This window comes from Solanum verrucosum, unplaced genomic scaffold (assembly GCF_900185275.1).
Source record: "Solanum verrucosum unplaced genomic scaffold, falcon-dt-bn FXZP01000238.1, whole genome shotgun sequence".
NCBI classification, from domain to species: domain Eukaryota; kingdom Viridiplantae; phylum Streptophyta; class Magnoliopsida; order Solanales; family Solanaceae; genus Solanum; species Solanum verrucosum.
This window is the reverse complement of record NW_026020630.1, coordinates 2,354,783-2,372,290: the sequence shown is the minus strand read 5'-3', so window position 1 is coordinate 2,372,290 and position 17,508 is coordinate 2,354,783. Positions and strand designations below refer to the sequence as shown.

At 32.8% G+C, this 17,508-nt stretch overlaps 3 protein-coding genes across 6 annotated transcripts; 1 reads left to right on the top strand and 2 right to left on the bottom strand.

The window, feature by feature from the left end:
- Positions 1-312: 312 nt before the first annotated feature.
- Positions 313-5,504, bottom strand: LOC125811677 (protein trichome birefringence-like 16). Of its 3 annotated transcripts, none has more exons than XM_049491203.1 (6): positions 5,383-5,504; positions 3,511-3,729; positions 2,661-2,819; positions 2,272-2,421; positions 1,910-2,105; positions 313-1,459 (listed from the first exon to the last, which is right to left on the bottom strand). In XM_049491203.1, exons 2-6 carry the CDS (start codon positions 3,653-3,655, stop codon positions 631-633), a joined length of 1,479 nt encoding a protein of 492 aa, XP_049347160.1. In that variant the 5' UTR covers positions 3,656-3,729; positions 5,383-5,504; the 3' UTR covers positions 313-630. The 3 variants fall into 3 exon arrangements, with proteins under 3 accessions (XP_049347160.1, XP_049347161.1, XP_049347159.1); XM_049491204.1 differs by lacking the exon at positions 5,383-5,504 and adding an exon at positions 5,084-5,176; XM_049491202.1 differs by lacking the exon at positions 5,383-5,504 and adding an exon at positions 4,284-4,466.
- Positions 5,505-8,985: 3,481 nt separating this feature from the next.
- On the top strand, positions 8,986-13,506 carry LOC125811978 (proteasome subunit alpha type-6). Its single transcript, XM_049491527.1, has 9 exons — positions 8,986-9,194; positions 9,361-9,455; positions 10,137-10,218; positions 10,682-10,778; positions 11,153-11,211; positions 11,341-11,423; positions 12,204-12,299; positions 12,786-12,845; positions 13,195-13,506. The coding sequence occupies exons 1-9, from the start codon at positions 9,119-9,121 to the stop codon at positions 13,285-13,287; spliced, it is 741 nt and encodes a 246-aa protein (XP_049347484.1). The 5' UTR covers positions 8,986-9,118; the 3' UTR covers positions 13,288-13,506.
- Positions 13,507-14,144: 638 nt separating this feature from the next.
- On the bottom strand, positions 14,145-16,052 carry LOC125811977 (protein LURP-one-related 6). Of its 2 annotated transcripts, none has more exons than XM_049491524.1 (3): positions 15,815-16,052; positions 14,864-15,109; positions 14,145-14,297 (listed from the first exon to the last, which is right to left on the bottom strand). In XM_049491524.1, exons 1-3 carry the CDS (start codon positions 16,031-16,033, stop codon positions 14,145-14,147), a joined length of 618 nt encoding a protein of 205 aa, XP_049347481.1. In that variant the 5' UTR covers positions 16,034-16,052. The 2 variants fall into 2 exon arrangements, with proteins under 2 accessions (XP_049347481.1, XP_049347483.1); XM_049491526.1 differs by having other exon boundaries at positions 14,145-14,288.
- Positions 16,053-17,508: the final 1,456 nt, after the last annotated feature.

Genomic DNA, 17,508 nt, shown 5'->3' with positions numbered 1-17,508 from the left:
CTAAAAACTTGCATTTGGCTTAATGTTATTTTTATCTTGTGATTTCAATTTCATAAGTAAATTATCAGGGGTTACTCTTCAGGTGGGCATTGAGTAAACTCGCTTTGATGAGGTGTGCATTGAGTAAACTCGCTCTGATCAGATGTGCATTGAGCAAATTCGCTCTGATCAGGTGCACATTGAGTAAACTCACTCTGATGTAATAATGTCATATATGCCTATTACATTAATCACATAGTACTGGAAAATTTTAGAAAAAAGTTCATCTATGGAATAAACTTCAATAAGAAAATGGAAACATATAAAAATCACCATAAATGACCTTGGATAGTTTTCTCATATTTCTAAAAGAGTACAAACTCATGTGGAATATATAGTGTACAAATCAATGGTGGAGCTCTCTTCCACCCTCAAATCCTAAAACAAAAAACTCCTCTTCTTAGCATATGGCAAAGCAGCAGCTGTAGTTCTCTGTTATAATGTATAAGTCATATAGTATCTCCATGGATCAAAGATTTCGCGATATTACTCATGTAGTATTTTGCATCATTTGGCAACTCGCGCTCCTTTGATGGCAGATGGAGAAGAAGTTTCAAGTTTCAACACCAGTAGTTTGCGAGTTAAGGTATATCAAATTTGAGCAAAAAGAATTTCATTCCATGTATCTGGAACACCTGGTAAGCACCAATGTAGACAATCCTGGACTCCGGGTGTTGCTTTGATGCTGTATCGAGATACATGACCTTCATCTCTCAGCTGGGATAAAGCAGTGATGTCCAAAAGCTTAACGTCTGTTCCTCTTACAGCACGTGCTGCATCATAGTCACTTGATTCGTCTTGTAAAACCTCCTTCCCCTCGGAAAGTGGAGTAGTGTTGTCACATGTACCTCCTGTGTTCCAATCTCCGTTAAAGAAATGTCTGGGGGATATAGTCCGATAGAATGCTTTTACATGAGGGTATTTTGGCAGCTGTGAGTTCACCCAATTGACAATACTGTGAATTGTGAAATTCTTGGCACCACCAATTGTCGCAATCTTCCTGTTTGTATTAGGAACACCGCCCACATACATGACCCACCGGTTGGCCTTAAGCTTTCCTCTATTCCAATGGTGTCCTGTGTTTAGAACAAGGACATCGAACCTTGGAAGGAAATGACTCAAAAATGCTGGAGGACGGTCCAGGTGCATGGCGTAATCAGTAGCAGGGTCGGATGGATTTATGGGTGTCAAGTCACAGAGACTAGCAGACCAATAATAAAGAATAGTTGTTTTGGTGTCTGGAAATCGAAAAGCCCATCCATCAGGTCGCGCAGAACCACGAGATTGCACAAGACCATATTCGTGCCCAACATCAAGAACATTAGGTCTATCTTTTCCACCAGTAATCATACACATAAGTGACTGAAATTGCTGTCTACCAAGCGAATCCCCGATAAACGCCAGAGTTTTGTTTTGCATCCTGGATGCACCATCAAATTTAGTGAATCTCTTACATGTAGAATAATCAAATCCAAATAATTTCACCTCAAGGAAAAGAGATAGCAATGCTAATTGCTAAGTAATAAGAAATAACCTTCCGGAACTGTGAAAACATTTTTCATGATTTGCACGTCTGTATGCGCAAGAAAAGGGAGGACGACAAGACACGAAGATAGCTCTACTGTAACAGATTATACATTTCAGGTTTAATATACATTATAACATTTTGATTAAGCCAAACGCTCATCTTATTAGCCTTGGAAAAATAACCGACGGAGAGAAGGTAGACACTACTTGAGTTGTGCTAGAAACAAATAAAGAAAAGGTTTTCATACAGTTAATAAAGAACTTTTTGTTTCTTTTGTGGACCACATCTCAAACTTGAATTCAAGGATCAGAAATGAAGACTTCATAAGAAAAATAACGCTACCTTTTCAGAAATTTAACACCGGTGAACTCTTCCATCTCACAACTTTTGGGTCGCCAACGTAACTTTTCGTATTCAAAATCTGTACGTTGTGTCAAACGACAAGCCCACATTGATGACAACCATTGCTTGCAGCCAAATCCAGAATATAAAGGTCGGCTATCATCTATGACCCATCTGCCTTTAGCAAAGTTGCAATCTGAAAACAAGGCTTATCATATTATAGAAGACCCAAAGAAAGGGATATCTCAAGAACTGGTAGACAAATTCTCAGTTAAACAATATCAACGATTACACGGTCGGAGAAATTGACAAAGCAAATCAGTGATTAGATAAATAAGGATAAAAAAGGAAAGATGGGCCACCTTGTCTTTCCGGGGTTGCTGTAAAAATTTCACTATGTTCACCCCCAGAACTCACAGCAGTGGAAACGTCAATTTCCTGCTCTATTAAACCAGTTTTTTTGTCTGAAACATCTGTTAAATCTCCTTTTTCAGTGATATTCGGAGCAATACCTGCACTGCCGAAAAAAACTATTAAAATATCAAATTGTAGAGAGTAGAGTCGGTTAACTTTAGTAGTAGCTCAGAATAAAATGAAAGAGTATATTCACTTAAGCACGTCAAGACGACCCTGTGAAAGTAATCCATTACAATGCAATATGCCATTTTCATGAGTTAAATGATGCCTCTAATTCATCAAGGTTTAGGTACTTTGAGATGAGGAAATTATGATGTCCCGAAACAACACCTACCTCCTATTTCTTCATGAGTAATCAATTCTTCAGTCACCTTAATCACTGGCGAAGAGTTTGCATAAGTAGGATATTTTTCAGATTCAAAGTTAACACTGTCTTCTGATTGCTCCAATCCGCTTCCTTCTCCCAAAGCTTCTTCATCTTTCACTCTAAGATCTGCCAGAGAAGAGAGTCTAATAAGTAACTCAACAGGATCCTGCAACATGTCCACCAGGGAGTTGAGTCCTAAACTCCTAATTCAGAATAGTGCCTTTATTACTTAAAAAGTAGTTGCGGAAATACACGAACTAGACCTTTCTCCAAGGAGATAAATAGTTGAGAACAAAAAACTACTGCTTAGCAAAATGCATCCAGATTAACAAAGTCAGCAGTATGTCCACCATAAAGTAAGATCACTGCGGTAAAGATCCAGCCAGACCATTTGACAAAAGGTGTATGCATTAGAGACTCCATGTCCGCCAGGTAAGAATGTATCTTAAAATCACATAAAAAGAGGGTACGTGTTCACTTCAAAGTTCAAAGAATGCTAACTAACAATTTAGACAAGCTTTCTTCATAAGATATTCTCACAATAAAAATGGTTGCTACAACTACACTGGTTATGCAACCTTAGACCCATAAATGCATCTCAACTAAAGAAAGACTTATTTCACTCAAATGATATATAAAATGGTTGAATCATTAATGAAAGGGCTTCTTTATTTTGCATGAAAATGTTCTTAACCCAAACAACAAAGCGCTCCAATGTAAAATACTACCATAATCTTTAAATTTGATGAAGATATTAACTAACCCGTAACGAAAAAATGAAAAGACAACAATGGTATGTCAGAGGGTTTCTGCAAACCTGGAGAGAGCTGCAAGACATGATTCTGAGGTAGTACTGAAGAAGAAAGAAATAGGCTTTTCACATATGCCAAAAGAAGAACAGAAGCACACACGAATCCAATAAGGATGAGAGAGATCTGTGACACCTTCAAACCTCCCTTCATCCTTGAAGCTTAGGGATGTTTGGACTTGAACTCATTCCACCACAATGGACATTATTTTTGCTTCAGAGTAACATCTGCCAATAAGTGGAAGGAAAATGATTGAGGCAAAAACAAGAGTGCTGTTTCTGGTGTAAAAAAAGTGCAGTTGGAGATTCACAGGCACAAATCTTGATATGGACCACAATTCAGACACTTATAGAACGCAGAAAGCCACCTTCGACAAATTATAATGGACAACAATACTTTAAAAAATACTATAACTCTCAAATCAGGAAGTAGGCATCTTTAAGAAACAGCATCAAATAGTACTCCTATTCTATCAAAAATAGCTGTCTTCCATAAGCTTCCTTCTCGATATGTGAGAGCATAAGATGCTGATCCACTAATTAGAGACAAATTATACAATTTTAACCAATTGAGTCCAAGCACAACAAAGAATCATCCAATACTTAAAAGTCCAACCCTATTAACAGACCCTTTTTCGTTCCTTCACTTTATCTTATGAATATAAAACATCCTGCCTTCACCCGTTATCCAATCAATATATTTCCGTACTCAGTCCAACCCCAACACTAAAGACTTCACGGTTCAGTAATGTCCTGCAATAATAGATAGTTTCCAGCAAAACCATGGACTGATAACAATAATGCCATTGCTTCTTCCTACTGGCCACCTTCAACTAAAGATTGGGCCAAATTTTATCTTTGCAGCAGATCCATCCTGCTCGCTATTATTTTCTACCTGGTGAACGAATCCTAAAAATTAAAGTAACATTAATACTACTGCAAACTATGTTGCTTGGACTCTCCAAAATTTTTGCCACACCGTATCAGATTCTCCAAAATACAGTACTTTTGGAGTATTCAACACACACACATCAACATTTTTGAAGAGTCCGAGCAACATAGACTGAAAAACAAAGATAGCAGCTTTACCAACATGAAGGAATTATAACAATAATTAAATATAGAGCAGCGCCAGCCGCCAGACGGATGAAGGGATTAAATTGAAAACCCTGTACCCAGAATATTTAATTTACCACAAAATCAAGTTACATAATTAAAATTCAGAGCACAAATATACAACAATTGGTTCTAATAATACTAGTAAAAACCAAAGATAGTAGCTTTGTGAAGTCTAGGGAGGGTGGTGCGTACGCAACCTCACCCAGCCTTATGCAGGTAAAGAGGATGTTTCCGATAAACACTAGGCTCAACTAAATCATATCCAAAAAACAAGTACGTCAACCAAATAGAATAGCGAACAAGCCATGCTGAAAACAATTACGAAAAGAACAAGTAGCAACAACAAAATGCAACACTAAAATCAAATAAAATCTTGAAATACCCAGTATCTGGAATATGTTAAATCCAACAAAATCAGTAACAAAAACAATAATTCACAGCAGAAATACATACAACAACATACCCAATATAGTCTCACAAGTGGGGTCCGGAAAGGGTATGGTATACGCAGACCTTACCCCTGCTCCCTGTAGTAGATTTGTTGTTTCCGACTCGACTCAAGAGAAATCAGTAACCCCAATTCAGTAACGCACAAAATCTGTCTAAAGATTGGATCTTTAAGAAGTTTAAAGGTAGCAAAAACAATCTGAATCAAATCAATACTAAAATATCCCTGTACATAGATATAGCAATGTCACAAAACACCAAAATGATAAAGAGTAATGCTGTATTGAATCTGATTTATATACACGAAATGCATACCTAAAAATTGGATGAATTTGAACCTGGAAAACGTAGGATTGATGTTGGAAAAATGATTTATGAAGGGAATCAATAGATTTAATTGTGTAAGAATGATGAATTTGAGTTGAAAAACATAAGAATCACTTCAAGAACTTAGAGAAAAAATGGGCTAGATGTGGTGCATGAAGTGTAAGAGAGGAAGAGGACAGGTGTGGGGGTAAGGGTGGAGGTGGTGTTAGTGTGAAAATGATACTAATGCATTAACCACATGGATTAAGGCGCCGTGGTGTGACTACTCCACCTTGGTTATATGTTTCAGGTTTGAACTCGGATATGAAATTTTTTTGATAAAGTGTTATTTTTCAAATAGACTCTGTAAATACATGATTTGAATTTAGTTGGTCTGAATTTGATCTTTAATGTACATTTTATACGTCGGGTAGGAAATCAGAAAAAAAAAATACTAATGCAATATTTTTATTTTTTCACACTGAAATTTAGTGTTCAATATTCATACTAAAGTGTACTAATTTATTTTGAAAAGGCATTTTTAATAGAATAATTCTTTCATACTTGGACTCAAAGGGCTTTCAAGTTTCAAACAATTTTTTTTTATATAGATGCAAATCTAAAGATATTTGATTAAGAATAAAAAAAATACGACTATTACAAAAGTAGTTGAAATGCGGTGCAATTGTGCTTAGTATTTTAATGAGTAGTTTTTTATATTTGTCTATGTGTGGTCCATTTGTAGATCTCATGTACTTTTTTTAATATATTTTTTATTTGATATTTGAAATTTATAATAGAGATTCAATTAAATTTGTATTATATATTATAAGGTTCATTTGAGAATATCACTTTCAATATGATTTTATTCACTTTTTTGATTTTAAAATTTTATTCTTACTTTAAAAAGAATTTAATTATAATTACGTAAATATCTAAAATATGATTTAAATAACAAATTAAATAAATAATCTTAAACTATCTATCAAGTCAACCATTAATATTACGTGAATTAAGAGGGTGGGAGTAACATTTATGCTTTTATGAATGTTCATTTTGATTTGTGCACCCTCTTGTGTTTTTTAAAAGATGGTTCGCTTGAAATGAAATATTATATTAAATTTTGATTGATGTGAATTCTCATGGTGTGAAGTTTATTTAAAGATTTGAAGATCTGAATTTGAAATTTTTAGTAAGATTTATTTAAGAATTTGAACATCAGACATCTAAATATAAAAATATTATTTAAATACATAATTTAATTTTAATTATACATTAATACATATCTAGACACCTTAACTTGTTATCACTGTATCAGTTAAATATTCTAACTTGTAAAATGATCATTTAGATACTTTCAAAATTTATGTGTCATGTTTAATAAAGATGAGTTGGACTGTTTAATTATCAATTGCGAACAAATTAAGGTGTCTAGATATATACTATTAAAATTACAATGTTTACTAGTGACTTGCCAACTAAGACCAAGTTTAAATGGATGATTATGCATATGCCTATTTGAAAACATAAAACACAGGATAGATATTAAATAATTTCGAAAATAATAGGGATAAGTTTGGTCCTTTTTTGTTTAGAAAAAACTTAATATATGGTTAGACTCTTACAACTTGTTTGGACGGTTGTTAGTCGTTACATGTTGTATTGTATTGTATCGTTAGTTTGAATATTATATTTATTTTGAATGTTACTTAAATTTCATTTTATCTTATTGTTTAAATTCATCATTAAGTAATAACGAAAAGTCTTATTTTGTGTAACAATCAATTTGGTGTGATCGTCGATACCTTAATATTTTCTTCTCATTTTATTTTTACTTATTATTTAATAATATTGTTTTATCCTTTATTGTACCTTTTCATAATATCTTTATCTCATAACTTGCTCTTTTTTTTTAAGTTTATCATTTAAATTGTTCATGTGCGACATTACGTGACAACGACAAATGGTACAATCTATCTACGTGATGTTTTTATTAAAGTAATATATTACATACAAGGCAAAAGGGTCTGGTAGACCTTATACTTGACTCGAATTGTAAAGTGGATCCTTCTACTTCACAAAGTTTCAACTGGACACTTCAACTCAAACAAACAGAAAAATTTAAGTCCTTTTGACCATTGACCAGCCTTAGGTGGCATTAATTTAGCTGAGTTGGAAAAATGCGTGTTACACACGCGAAACATGAGTGTGAATTGAATTAAAAAGTTAAGAAAATTAAATAAAAAGAAAAAATAAATTTACCTACCTTAAAAAAAAGGCAAAAAAAGAAAAAGAAAAAGAAAATCCCTTTCTTCTTCAAACCCACCCACCCACCCACCTTTTTGGAAAATAGTAGATCTCTCAACTGCTATATCCATATCCTCTCTATTATCGATTATTTTTTCTTGAAATCTCATTTTTCCTCACTTTTCAAATGAAAACAACACGTTCATCAAAAATCCAAAACAAAAATAATTGAAAACGAAAGAAAAAAATCTTCTCCAAATTGAAAGCTCAAAACGAAATTGAAGAATGATTTTTGCTACTACTACTTGCTTCTTTTTATCTCTTTAGAAGCAAAACTTCTAAAGAAATAAAAAACAATTTTTCATCTCTCTTTTAAATCATAGATACAACTTTGAAATTTTCATATTTCTTGATCTTTCTTTTTTCAAGTTTGAATTTTTCTTTCAATTTCAAGTTTTTTAGTGTCAAGTTTAGTATTAAGAGTAGTAGGGTTTGAGTGCTTTCTTCAAATATCAATTTTGATGAAATTGTAAGCTCAAGTGGGGTTGTCAAATGTTAATGAACTTTCTTTTGGGTTAGGGTTCTTGAGAACAAAGGGGAAAACCATTTTTTAAAAGTAATTATTTGTTTAATAAAATAAATATATAAAAATAGCATTGTGACAATTAAATTAATGAGATGGATATGATGTGGGTTTTTTTTGACGTGGATATGATGTGTCATCCATGTCAGATTGAGTGAGGAACACCGGCTGACATAAGGGTTTAAAATTTCTATTTTGTTTGAGTTGAAGTGTCTGGTTGAAACTTTAGAGAGTAGAAGAGTTCAGTTTACAATCCGAGTCAAATATAATGGTCCATCAGACCATTTTGCCTACATACAATACATTATGAAACGATTGGTAACAACTATCCAAACAATTTGCTAAACTTGTCATGATATTCCATTAAGATACTCAAATTTACGTGTCAATTGAGCACATCAACTACTAATACAGTGTTTCAATCACACACTTTTGATTTTAATTATTCTTTTTTGTGTGGGTGCTCTAATTCGTTTATTAGATAGTTAAGTTAACCACATCAAATATATCATGTTTTTGAATTATACACATTCACCTCAATAAGTCGTACACTCCCAACATTTTCTATTTGAGATTGATGCTCCTTTAATTACATGTTCTCCTCAATAAAACGTAGAACTTCTATCATTTTCTATTTGAGGTTGACAAATGACACATATGATCGAAAAATATGATATATTATATGGTTAACTTAACTAACTAATAAACGAACAAAAACATGTATAATACATATTCGATTAGACAAACAAGACTTAAAGAGGGTATTTTCGTAACTTCAGTAGACACCTCAGGAACAAAGCTTCCTCTTCTTCTTCTCCACGAAATCTACCATTTCTTATACTGAAAAAAAACCCTAAATCAGTTCGACAAAAGTTTTCAGATCGAACTGAGAAAATCAAACCGTAGAATCGAACAATGAGTCGAGGAAGTGGAGGCGGATACGATCGTCACATTACGATCTTCTCACCTGAAGGTCGTCTCTTTCAAGTCGGTAAGCATTTTCATTTTTTTAAAATTTTTTTTCTAATTTTTCTTATAACTCGATTTGAATTTCGGAACTAATAAGTGAATTTTCTCCAGTTTAATCGTATTTTTGTTCGATTTTGTGTCATTTGTGAAAAGTTTTAGTTTTTTTGTTACTTTTTTTGTGTGAACAGAATATGCGTTTAAGGCTGTGAAGGCAGCTGGAATCACATCTATTGGTGTCCGTGGAAAGGATTCTGTTTGTGTTGTTACTCAGAAGAAAGTCCCTGTAAGTGTCAGTATTTGGTGCAATTTGTAAATCATTAGTGTTTTTACTCTGTTGAGAGGCTTGTAGGTCTGTAAGGGAAAGTGAGAGGCTTAGGGAACCTCTAGTGTTCTAGAGCTCCTAATTTGTGATCAGGGAGAATGTTTTTAGTATTCCAGTGAAATGGGCTTGAATAAAGCAGAATAGATATGGAGGATTTATAAAAGGATTGAATCTTAGTTGTTTGACTTTGTTTGTGTTGTTGCTCTGAATAAAGTCACTGTAAGTTCAATTTTTGGTGCAATTTGTAAATCATTAGTGTTTTTGTTCTGTTAAGAAACTTGTATCCTCTAGTTTTCTAGAGCTCGTAATTTGGATCAAAAGACTTATTCCAGTGAATTGGGCTTGAATAAAGAAGAATAGATGTAGAGGATTCATGAAACCAGCCCCAGCTAATTTGAAGTTGAAGCTTAGTTGATCAATAGTATCGTTGTATTTTCCACCCGATGTAGGATTACTGATATAGCAAAGGTTGGGGGAATTGTGAGAAAAGGACACCATTGTTTTGAATATATATCATATAGTGTTGTAGTTTGTTCTGGTATATCCTATTTATGTTGACTTGATGTTCCTAAAAGTAGACCCGTAATTTTGGAAATTGTGAGTTACATGGAGTTTGAAGTTTTGTGTATTTTGGCTGAGCAGGACAAGCTATTGGATCAGACCAGTGTATCCCATTTGTTCCCAATTACCAAGTATCTTGGACTATTGGCTACTGGCATGACAGGTTTGCACTCTTTTATGGGGTTCATGGAGTATATGGCAAATGATGGTTTTAATCTTTTTTTGATAAACTATCAGTTAATAAAGATTCTTTATATATCTATCCACTTTTTTCTCTGCAAGCAAAAAGTAAACATGTTGATTTATCTTCCTTTTTGTGATAATGCATATTTGTGGCAAAAATGTGAAAATTTGCACTCTCAATTTTCCAGAATGGATGCCTGCCAATCTCTTTTAGCATGGTTGCTTAGCCCCAATAGAGAACACTTCACAACTGAGGCTATTGATTTAATTTTATGAACTAATTAGAGACAACTTTGAGTAAAAAAATAATTCACTTATCTTGTATTAGATTTATTTAGCTATGTATCATATTGCTTTCAATCTGTGACTATGAGAATAGGAACGCGTAGCTCCTTCCAGAGCTTATGATTCCATAATTTGCTTTGACTTGTCCTCAATTTCAGCTGATGCAAGAACTTTGGTTCAACAAGCTCGAAATGAAGCTGCTGAGTTTCGCTTTAAATATGGTTATGAAATGCCAGCAGATGTACTGTCTAAATGGTATTCCCTTTGCTTAATGATATTTTTCTCTATGTACTTGCCCAGTTAATACTGCAGAGTGCCATCCTCAATGGTCTTTTTCTAGGTTAAAAGGAAATGCAAACTTTTGGTAGGGCAGGAGCAGCTTATGATATGTCACATATCTTATATGATCTCTCCATCAACTTCTAATTTCTGAAGCTATCAAATGTTTAGTTAATTTATTAGAGGAAGCAAGTTAAATAGATTGAGAATATTATAAATGCTCTTTAGTTGGCAATATGTAAATACATCATCTAGAATGCATAACAGATAAAAGTACATATGCGAGAGGAATATCCAGCTTTAATTTAGCAGTGATATTATATAATGATCTGTAGAGCATGTATTTTCAGGATTGCAGACAAGTCCCAGGTGTACACACAGCATGCCTATATGAGACCCCTTGGAGTAGGTTTGTTGCTGGCCCCTTTGATTCTTGTGAAGCCTCTCCCACTTTTTTTTGTTGGTGAGGAAAGAGGGGAATGCATTTCTGCGTCTACATTTTTATTCATTCTTCTTTTGTCTCTTCTTTGATGCATAGTTGCTATGATTTTGGGCATCGATGAGGAGAAAGGCCCCCAACTCTTCAAATGTGACCCCGCTGGTCATTTTTTTGGTCATAAGGTATTTGTTGAATTTGATTTTCTTTTCTGAATAAAAGCTGATTCAGTTTTTCCTGCTTATGGGTAGCCATTTGGTGATTGCCTTCCCATATCTCTCAAATTTACAACATTGAGTGGCATCTTTCTTTTTTCATACCAATGTACCATAGCCTCGAGCTACATCAAATCTTTTCTAACCCTATTGTCCCACTGTCTTCAATCATGTTCTAGCACCACTTTGTAGCTTAGTTGTACACAGAACATAAACCAACCAGGTGGTTTGAATCCATTGATGGTTCAAGTGACACATTAAAATTCTAATCCGAAAAATCCTACTATAATTCATTCTATTTAAAAGTATGTAAAATCCTGTAATTCAAAGGATGATTTTACTTTGGATCTGAAAACCTGATTTAGATTTTGTAAGGAAATTGATGATATTTTACTATTATCACCCATCTTTTTCAATATGAATTGAAGCATGCACATGAGAAGATTTCTGGATGAGTTGAAAGGTAGATGCTAGACTTCATGATTCCCTGCTTTGCTTTTTTAATATTTAATCGGTGCTTACACTGACCTTATAAGATCCAGTCGTATGAATACCATGTTTTATCCAGTAATTACTAGCAAACGGTGATCGCTTCCTTTGGATATGCTTCCATAATATCTTATATTTACAGTGTACGAGAGGACATTGAGGGCTTTTAAGTCCCGTTTTGAGATTCTTTGGAAGTATTGATACTTTGAAGGCTTTTCTTCTTGTTTATGACGGTATTACATTTATTGACCTTGGTTGCAGGCTACAAGTGCTGGATCTAAAGAGCAAGAGGCAATTAACTTTTTGGAGAAGAAAATGAAAAATAACCCTGCTTTCTCCTATGAGGAAACTGTTCAGGTAAAAAGGGAAGGGTGTACACAGATGTGGTTTAAGGCTTTTATTATCTTTCTGTTGTTCTGTTCGTCACTGTATATTCTAGCAAAAGACTACACAATTTATCATCTTATTGTGTAATTGACTACGGAAATTTTGATAAAAAAATAGAACTTGAGACTTGGTTATTGTTAAATTTAAGATTTTAAAGTTGATATAACCTCCTAATAAAATCTGGAAGCGGCTTTCTCTATCATTTACCAGCACAGGTAAATGGATTTTTTGTTGAAGCCTTAGAACTCTTAATTTGGCTAGTGCTTACAGTTTTGCAGATGTTTGAAATAAATTGTACAAGCTCTACATTTGATTGTGATCGAGCACAATTTTATTTGTCAAGTTTTCAGTATATTGTGTTCATGTACTTTTTAGAATTCTGTGTGTATGAGGTTTGATGTTGAAGTTCAGAGGATGCACTTTACTGTTGCTGATACATTATTTGTTGTTCTGCAGACCACTATTTCTGCTCTTCAATCTGTTCTGCAAGAGGATTTCAAGGCCAGTGAAATTGAGGTAATTTGTTTCTTTCCACATATTATCCGCCATTGGTTATTGCAGTTATTACTTTATTATTACCTATGTTGATCACCTCTCGAGTGGAAGAGGAAAAGGAGAGGAGGGGGAGCGCAGTGATTTTTGCTATTCCGTGGTTTTTCTTCGAAGGAATCATTTCTTTTTCTTGTTTGGGGATTGATTACTATATGAAATACTTGAGTTGCACCTGGGAATGTTACCACCCCACAACCACAAGATAGAGATGAGACCTTTATCACACAATTGGGTTGACCTTTATCGTCTTAGGTGGGATTGTAGTGCAATCATTTCCCTGCTTCGTCTCATAATGTCTTCTGGTCTTTGGCAGGTTGGTGTTGTGAGGAAAGAAGATCCCGTCTTTAGAGTGTTAACTACTGAGGAAATCGACGAGCATTTAACAGCCATCAGTGAGCGTGACTGATTAGCCACATGATACTGTCTGTTTTCAGTTAGAAATGTATGCTTTGCTATCAAGACTTACAAAAGATCCCATTTGATTGTTAGTTGCTATCAATCTTTCTGCATATGCTGATAATGAGTTTCTATTTGTCAAATGTAACATTTCTTGGGATCTTAGTTTCAGCAAAATGTTTGAATCCTTTAATTACTATCTATCTATCTATGGTCTTTTGTACTTTGATTATCATACTGTTTTATTATAGTTATTGTCCCTTTTTTTTTTCCCGCTAAATTGCTATGTCATGCTTTCTATAGTATTTTACGATGATTTCTTCACTTTCATTATTTCCTTTTTGATGTGCTTTTCTTTGAGTTGAGGGTCTTATCAGAAACAACTTCTCTACCTCCCAAGGTAGGGGTGAGATATGCATATACACTCTAGACTCTACAACTCTATTTGTGAGATTATATTTGGTATGTTGTTGTTTGCCGAGTGTTTCACATGTTTTATATCTGTATAAATTTATTTTGTAAAAATATACAATTTTCTGTTCTTAAATAAATTATTTATACTTGCTAAATGAATTTCTCGATTTTGTTGAATTAATGAACTATATTGTGGCAACTAGGGGTTATATTCGTCTCTAGCCAAAAAACATTAAAAATACATAGATAAACACTCATTTTCATTGAATACAAAAGTACGTACGTAATTGAATACATAAAGTAATTTAAAGATTGTAATGAAACAATATTCTCATCAATTCTAAATAATGAAATTGATTATGACAAGAATCTTTCATATAACTTTAGGAATAATTAATAAGTGGTGACCATTTTCTTATTTGCCACTACACATATAGAAAAAAAGATTATTAATTAGCATCTTGTAGATCCTTCATATATGTAATCAAGAATTGCAATCACTCCAACAACAAAGGCTTGATCTATTCCTGCCTTAATAGTCAATGTGTACACATCTTTGTTTGGCATCACTTGTTGTAACTCTTTCCTAGCTCCAACCTGCATAGACTATGATTATTTTTACTATTTATAAAAGGATATAATATAACTTATCAGTTTAAGTTATATACACTACCAGTCTAAGGAGTGGCCAGCGATAACATGATTCTCATACCAAGGGAGTTCATCATTTGTTTTACATAATGTGAGGTTTTGATAGAGGGGTTCGACTCATGAATTTCCTTCCTCCTCTCTAGTTCCGTCCATGAGTATAAGGATTTTTTATATCATCAAGTAATTTTTATCTTATACAAGGTGACATATCTTTTTTTCAAGATTGCAAACTACATATTTAAAAAAAGTTTATCAGTAGATATCTTTAAGCAATCGAACAGTGCAAAAGATAATATATTATTGTTAGTGTAACGATTTTTCTCACTTTTATGTTTGTTTTTAAGTTCTTGAAAGAACCAATAATAGACCATATACTCATTGGGACCTTATCTCTATCTTGAAAGAGATAGAGAGGTTGTTTTCGATAACACCCTTAATGTTCTTGAAAGAACGTCTTAAAAAACAAAAATATACTTTATACGAAAAACATATCACCATTCAAAATGAAATTAGTTATTTACCTTTGCAACTACATTGCCATTGGAGTCAATAATGCTACAAGCTCTATCAGGGAAAAAACCAGCAATTTGAAAATTCTTGTGATTTTTGTAGTCATTTGATTCAATTGAAATCTTGATTGGCATTTTCTTGAAGAAACAAGAATTATTGGGCTCTTTCAAGCAAAATACCAACTTTTCAGAACCTTCAAAATCTTTACTATACCCCTTCCATTTCTTTTGCATGCTTAGTGCTTCAATTACTCCTCCCTGAAAAATTGAAAGGTATGAATCAATCGCGAATTCGAGATTTAGAGTCAATTTACTTAAAATAAGATAATTTATCATATGAATATACGTTGTAGACCTTTTTCCTATATGATCAGTTTAACTTCTAGAAACTTACCATACAATAGATCTTTTATGCTATCAGGTTGAGAAAATAACTATATGTTTATTATACGACGTACGTATATCCATGAAAAGTGAGATTAGTCTTGTAAAAGAAAAGGATAAGACATGTCATTAAAAAATAATAGCATGTTAACCATACGTACGTCCATAAAAATGAAATCAATCCTCGTGAAAAATATCATATTTATCCAAAAGATAACTATATGTTAACGTATGTATGCCCATAAAAAATAGATTAGTCTTATGGAAAATAAGAAAGATCATCTAAAAAGTAACTATACACGTGTTTATTGTCCATAGGTTCATAAAAAGTGAGACTAGTCTCCTAGAAAATAAGGTTATATGTATGCATGTGTATGTATAAGTAAATAATTTGAGGGGGGGGAGAAAAATATCCGGTAAATCCCACAAAATAAAGTCTGAAAAGGGTAGAGTATATGTACATAGACCTTATCTTGCTTATAAGGTGGAAATATTGTTTTCAGTAGACCCTCGACTCGAGAAAAACTGGTGAAAACATGCATGATAATTAATGCATGTGCTAATAATAACAAATATTACCTTTTTCCTAATAAGAAGCAAATCATGTCCATCACTATCTCTTAGAATAACTTCATCTTTTTTACCAAGAATTCCACATCCATCAACTTTGAAAACAACATTTTGTGTACAATTATTTGTGACTATAAATCCACCACCATTTACAACATGTGGACGACTTCTTACTACAAGAACAACCTCAGAATGTGAACAAAATACCTTACTAACAACAACAGCCATTTTGGAGACTTTTTTTTTGAGTTGATTGTGGTTGTTTTTGACAACAAAATTGATATAGTATGTGTATTTATAGGTTATAATATGTAGAAAGTTATTATTGAAAAAAAAAAAATCAAAGTTTGGTAGAGTCTTGATTGACTTATTGTATCAACTTCAAGAATCTTCTTGACTATAACATGGAGTTTGAAAGTTTGTATTGCTTGTACCTTACACTACTAAAAGAACAAGAAGTCGCGAGGGATAAATTTTGTAGCTAAACGTTAAAATCTATCACTAATTCTATTTAGCGATTGTATAATTATTTAATGCAACATTTGGTAATTGGCGGGATCGTCAATTAATATTCACTTTTAAGTTCGTATAAAAATTTATGTATTATTTTATGCAAAATAAAATACTACGAAACAAGTATATGCATGTATATTGGCAATATGCAAGGATCAAACTATTTAAAGAGAAGAATATAATGCACTTAGAGTAAGTAATTATGTAAAACAATAAATATCCATTCATTAATAATCACCACGTAACAATTTCTTTATTATTAATCACATATCTAAAATAACTAGTACATGAATCAAACAAGTCTTGCATATCCTTAATCAGATATTTCAGACGCGAGCCTTGCTAGGTACAAGGTCGTCTGTAATTATTAAAGAATGTTTTATTGTCTAATACAAAACTTTCTGATATAAATCTAAATTTAATCATATCGACCTCAATATGAGTACTGAATACCGGCAAAGAAAAAAATGAACCACACAAGTCAGCATGTTAATTAGTTTAATTAATTGATGAATGTCCTTCACAATCAATTCAAAAAGGTATATATATTTTACTTCTTCATTTTAACCTTCTCATATTACTAATAATTGAATGTGCTTAACAAGTAATATTTCAAAAAGGGTATGTTTTCTTTTTTCTATGTTAACCTTATAATAGTAGTTTAAATATAATGAATGACTTTTACAAGCAATTCAATAAAGGGTACTTGAACCTTTTGAAGTTTGGTTGCCTAATTGCTAATTATTTGTATGGGGGAATATTCTCAAATTGAAAATAGACCCTCTATATGTTTTCTTTATAGCTTGTGTGTATGACATTTCTTCAATAGGGGTAGACTTTTGTGGGTAGTAGAATCTTTATGACTTTGAATTGAAGTTATTTGCGATAATTGTTCTCTTTTTTATTTTTTAATAAATAAAACATAAATTTAATAGCTTTATTGTTCAGTTGAATTCATTATATTCGCCTCAAGTTATATAAAAATATTTATAGTGTATGCATATGAAAGAGTCAAACTCATTTCGTATCCACTCTGACTCTTGAATTTGTTTTTGATTATAATAATATTAATAATAACCATATGGGCGCTAATTATCATTAGTGGAAAAATATTCTTCTAATTTCTAAATTCTTTGATTAATGAAAAATCTTTCCTAGAGCTTTCCATTTTTTTATTTTTGGGTAGATAT

What these genes read in the sequence shown, in the direction of transcription:
- LOC125811677 (XM_049491203.1), bottom strand. Translation starts at nt 3,655, where the DNA reads ATGAAGGGAGGTTTGAAGGTGTCACAGATCTCTCTCATCCTTATTGGA. An exon ending in TACTCATGAAGAAATAGGAG is followed by an intron (nt 2,422 to 2,660) that starts GTAGGTGTTGTT and finishes TCGGCAGTGCAG; the next exon opens with GTATTGCTCCGAATATCACT. An exon ending in AGCAACCCCGGAAAGACAAG is followed by an intron (nt 2,106 to 2,271) that starts GTGGCCCATCTT and finishes CCTTGTTTTCAG; the next exon opens with ATTGCAACTTTGCTAAAGGC.
- LOC125811978 (XM_049491527.1), top strand. Translation starts at nt 9,119, where the DNA reads ATGAGTCGAGGAAGTGGAGGCGGATACGATCGTCACATTACGATCTTC. An exon ending in TTACTCAGAAGAAAGTCCCT is followed by an intron (nt 9,456 to 10,136) that starts GTAAGTGTCAGT and finishes TTGGCTGAGCAG; the next exon opens with GACAAGCTATTGGATCAGAC. An exon ending in GTCATTTTTTTGGTCATAAG is followed by an intron (nt 11,424 to 12,203) that starts GTATTTGTTGAA and finishes CCTTGGTTGCAG; the next exon opens with GCTACAAGTGCTGGATCTAA.
- LOC125811977 (XM_049491524.1), bottom strand. Translation starts at nt 16,033, where the DNA reads ATGGCTGTTGTTGTTAGTAAGGTATTTTGTTCACATTCTGAGGTTGTT. An exon ending in TGCTTCTTATTAGGAAAAAG is followed by an intron (nt 15,110 to 15,814) that starts GTAATATTTGTT and finishes TCAATTTTTCAG; the next exon opens with GGAGGAGTAATTGAAGCACT. An exon ending in ATGGCAATGTAGTTGCAAAG is followed by an intron (nt 14,298 to 14,863) that starts GTAAATAACTAA and finishes AAATAATCATAG; the next exon opens with TCTATGCAGGTTGGAGCTAG.